The sequence below is a fragment of the Plasmopara halstedii genome (assembly GCF_900000015.1).
Source record: "Plasmopara halstedii genome assembly, contig: Scaffold_322, whole genome shotgun sequence".
NCBI classification, from domain to species: domain Eukaryota; phylum Oomycota; class Peronosporomycetes; order Peronosporales; family Peronosporaceae; genus Plasmopara; species Plasmopara halstedii.
Genome location: NW_020187243.1, coordinates 745,203 through 749,575, shown reverse-complemented (window position 1 = coordinate 749,575; position 4,373 = coordinate 745,203). Strand labels below are relative to the sequence as shown.

The following is a 4,373-nucleotide window of genomic DNA, read 5'->3' as shown; positions in this document are numbered from 1 at the left end:
ATCTGAGTCTGAATGCGAAGACCCTTCTTAACGCTCGGGAATGTGGGCCAGGCGATGCAGCGGAAGACGTAGCTGTTCTTGTTCTTGGTCCTAGAGAAGTGGACTGTATGTTTGTTTTGCAGATAATCATAGGAATGAAAGCGCTGCTTACCCAAGAGAATATTCGTGATGGTGGACACAAATCTGGAATGCAGTAATTGTCCAGTGTGTGTGTGTGTAAGTGTGTGTGTTACAATATTGATATTTATATCTACTTTTGAAAAAGAAGAGCAAACTTTAGCGTTAATTATTTGAGTATCTTTCGGCTTCACTCCTGGATAAGTGCCCTCTATCGCAGCCTCAGACGCAGACAGTGAGAGTTAAATCTTCCTATTTGCTTGACGCACGTCAATTTTCTTGTTTCGTAAATGAAGAACCGCATGTAAGATCTTATGCTGTTAGGGCGCGGGTCTTTTTATTGAATAATAATGCTGCAGATGTATGTCTACTTTAAATGCATAAGTTTTAAAATTGTCCATATCGACAATGAACTTACAATAAACGAGGAACAAAAGTAAAATCGGCGATGTATTCTCGAGTCAGGGCTCAAATAACAAAGGACAAAGTCTCATTTCACAAGGTTAAGTATTCACTGTGGGGCTCCTAACCAGAACTCATACCTCCTCGTCCAACTTATGGCCCAGATCGAAGATCATGTTAGGCATGCATATGGCAACATGGGAACATAATTAACGTTTTCACTACGGTTTTACCGACATTCAGCAGCTTAACAGCTGCACCAAGCCTTCCTTTACTACAACGTCCATACCTGCGATGGCGAACAAGCGCACCGGGAGGGTGCTAACTACTACCACTATTAGTTTAAGACTACAATGACTCTAATGATGAGCGATCTGTCGGGGCATGTCATGACATTCAGGGATGAAAACGCTATCACACAGCTCGGCCTGTTGATGACGCTAAGCCATTTGTCATTTTTGTACAAGACATTAAAATTGAACAGCAGGCCAAGATATACCGAACACGAGCCCTCTTGAAACGCTATATAAGCTATCAGTCGCTCGACACGACACAATCGCGCGGCGATAATGCGTTGGTTTAGCAAACTCTAGATGAAACTTGGAGTATTAGGTAGGATCGTTTGGATACTTTTGATGAGTTAGTTGTGGGTCTCCAATCAATGGAAGTGCCACTTGACGTATTGTGCCAGCTGGTGGTACCTCTCATTAGACTGATGTCCCACCACAATTTGAAACTATCTATAAATGCGATTGACATCAAATGACAATGATGGAGAAAGTGCTGATGTAATCAGATAAGCTGCAATTAACAAAATGTTCCGCGACAATAGGAATGGTGACAAATTCAAAGGTGAAAAGAAAAAGGTTGGAAGGATGGTGTTCCGCAAAATAACGGCGTATTAGAAGGCAACGTTTTAATTGTGGCCACGTTGCTAACATAAGTGGCTTATTGACGATGTCGCCACATCCCAAATACACCCGCAGAAGTCGAATACAAGGACCGTGGGACGAGTATCAAAATAACAACAGCAGACGCTAAAACCCTTTGTCAAAATAAGTGGCATGGTAAAACTGACCGGTTTTGGCGGAAAGAGGAATATATATATATCAGTAAATCAACCAAAGCTTGTTGCCAGTCGACCAGCTTCCGGAACACGGTGTGAGTGTGAAATTTTCGCGCCCGTCGTATGACAGCTGAACAGAGAACAACCGATTGCATCGGTTACAAGATTTAGAAAAACGTACATGATCGACTATAAGAAGAAAATATTGAGTAATGTAATCCAGGGTTGGCACACAGTGGGAGCTTTGAAACCCTCGCCAGAGTACACCCACAAAAATACGCTTTATTCGATACAGCGCTCAACTAAAAGGCATCTCGATCATCAAGCAAAAACATTATGAGCCGGGTGTTTGAAGGGTAAGCAGACAATCACGACACTTCTTTCGGATTGAATGAAAAATAAACGTGTGTGCTGGATGGAGTGCGTGTGCACGAACAAAGCGACCCAATACGAACTCCCTCAATGGAAGGTGCAAAATGTATTCAGACCATGTGCGGGTGGATACCAAGATACGTTGCAATCTCCCTGATCAAGAGTAAGCGTTATGTAACCGGCAACTTTTATGATCAATGAGTGATCGTCTGGCATGTTTGGTATCTGACAATGGGGCATGATTCGCTAACGAGGTGATGGCAGACATATATCACTGTAGCAACATCGTCCACAAGGGTTCGTATCATAAAACCTCTGAGAGAATGAAGTTGCGAAGCGCATGAGCAACGATATCAAAGAGAAGGCCCCCGGTATGCTTTACTACATTAACGTTACTGCTATCTGGTGGGCAGAAGCGGTGAACTTTGCAGCTTATTGATAAATCTTTAAAAGAATACAGCGCGTTGCGAAATCCCCTGTATAAATTGGCTTTCGAGAAGGAGCGTCCGATAAATCACCAAAGCGTGCTTGGTTGCAGTATTACGCTCATGAGACGATGCGAAGAGAAAAAAGCACGAACTAAAGAGCTTTAAGTGTATATTTCTCGGCTTTCCATAACAAGTCAAAGGTTATTTGGCGCTGAACTCGGATTACCCGAAGGTAAAAGTGACTCGCTCTGTGAGGTTGAGTGAGTGTGGAGTGGGCGATATTTACGACACGCAAGCGCTAAGGTCAGCAGTGGCCATTGATTACGCAGAAAATTGATGATGACCTGAGATCGTTTGCCGTTGTCGCCGCTCTAAGATAGTGCGTCTAGGTTGATCAGATATTGTAGGGTTCACTGTGCGATTATTTGAAGCCAGTGCTCGCGTTGTCTCGTCTTATTTATGGTCTTGTACGTCATTAAGTAATTTGTGTAGGGTACACTAAATTAATCTTATCAATGGTCTCCTGACCAGATGATACGTCATAACGGCAAAGTAATTTGGGATAGATTTGGTATAGTTAAACGAAGACATAGGAACATAACACAGTCTTTCACTTCGGGTTTACTGATAGATCAACTTTTTCTTTGTGCAACGTGTCGCTCCTCTTGAACTTTTAATGTTGCAATTGTGGGTGATTACATACTATAATCGACATTTATATGGTCTACTTGCGTATCGCCTAATAACAAATACAAAGTCTCGTTAAGCGTTATCCATCTGCATACTTTGTCCTCGCTTCTGGCATAGATGCTTTCATCGTCAATCGCATTGCTCGAGAATTTCCCGATAGTGGGTAACCAGCTGATTCCTTTATGCGATCAGTGAGCATAATTAATCTCAATGAGTCTGAGAGATTGAAAGGAGCCACACCGAATCATCAGGTTTCCTGATCTTTCATAGATTGAACGCACATAAATACTTGATTGATAGTTGCGTGTATTTGCTCAATTCATTTATCGCGTTGTCATCCTGAAACAGAGCGTGGTATATGTCGATTACTTTTCGGTACATATTTCTTCTGATCCTACGTACCTATTTCATCAAATCGTCGAATGAAGCTTTTACATATAGTTTCGACGTATGTTCACGAATCTGGACAGAATTAAGAGCTTCAAACATACGACAGCCCCAGCCAAAGATTAGCAGACCATTGTATCGAATAGCTTCTATCATTGTCCACTAATTTGTTCATGCTGTTAAGAAATTGCTTCACTTGCGCTTCGATATTATATCAAAAAAGAATCCATTGACAATAGCTATGCGACGATGATATGGGTTGAGGTGATCTTGGATCGTGAATACGTCAGCACAATTCTGCTCTCAGTGCATGAGATTCCAAAGTTTCTATCTCGTACATATTTGTAAAGCAGAAATGAAGTCACAAATTACAAAAGGTTAATAACATCTGCATTGTCTAATCATATGATGTGTCAAAGAACATAATGAGTTGTGTTTGTCATTTGGTTATTTGCAGTCACAATGCGCCGCCGCGTAAAGTTCGTCTTGGTACTTACTGCTATTGCTCTGGCTACAAATGTGATTGCTTCGGTTACGCCAGTACCATCTCCTCAGCCTTCTGAGAGGGATGCAACTGATTTTGAGGCGAAGAAGTCGGTGAAACCAGAGAACATGAATGATGGTGCTGTCCAGGATTTTAATGTCGAAGAGAGAACTGCTTTACACGGCATCGAAGACGTCGAAATGCTTGGTCATAGTACTGAATCGTTTGGCAACAAGATGTTACATGTATTGAAACGAATTATTGGGTACCAACCTCCAGCGAGTGCATCAAAGAGTTTGTTGGAGATCAAGAGCGCCAAAGACGCACGCTCATCTAAAAAGGAGACGACCCAGAACCGAATGATACTAATCAGCCATTTAGAGTTACCGAGATAATCGCCTCCAAAGATGGCCGATCGATTTTCGTA

The 4,373-nt window shown here is 42.1% G+C and overlaps 1 protein-coding gene across 1 annotated transcript in view; it reads left to right on the top strand.

Annotated features, from left to right (window-relative positions):
- Window positions 1-3,924: 3,924 nt before the first annotated feature.
- The window catches only part of PHALS_08292 (RxLR-like protein), a gene marked incomplete at both ends in the record, with an annotated part of 726 nt that continues 277 nt past the window's right edge, over window positions 3,925-4,373 (top strand). The window contains one exon of the mRNA XM_024723616.1: window positions 3,925-4,191. Coding sequence (XP_024574574.1) covers window positions 3,925-4,191 — 267 coding nt within the window. The remainder of the gene's footprint in view (window positions 4,192-4,373) is intronic.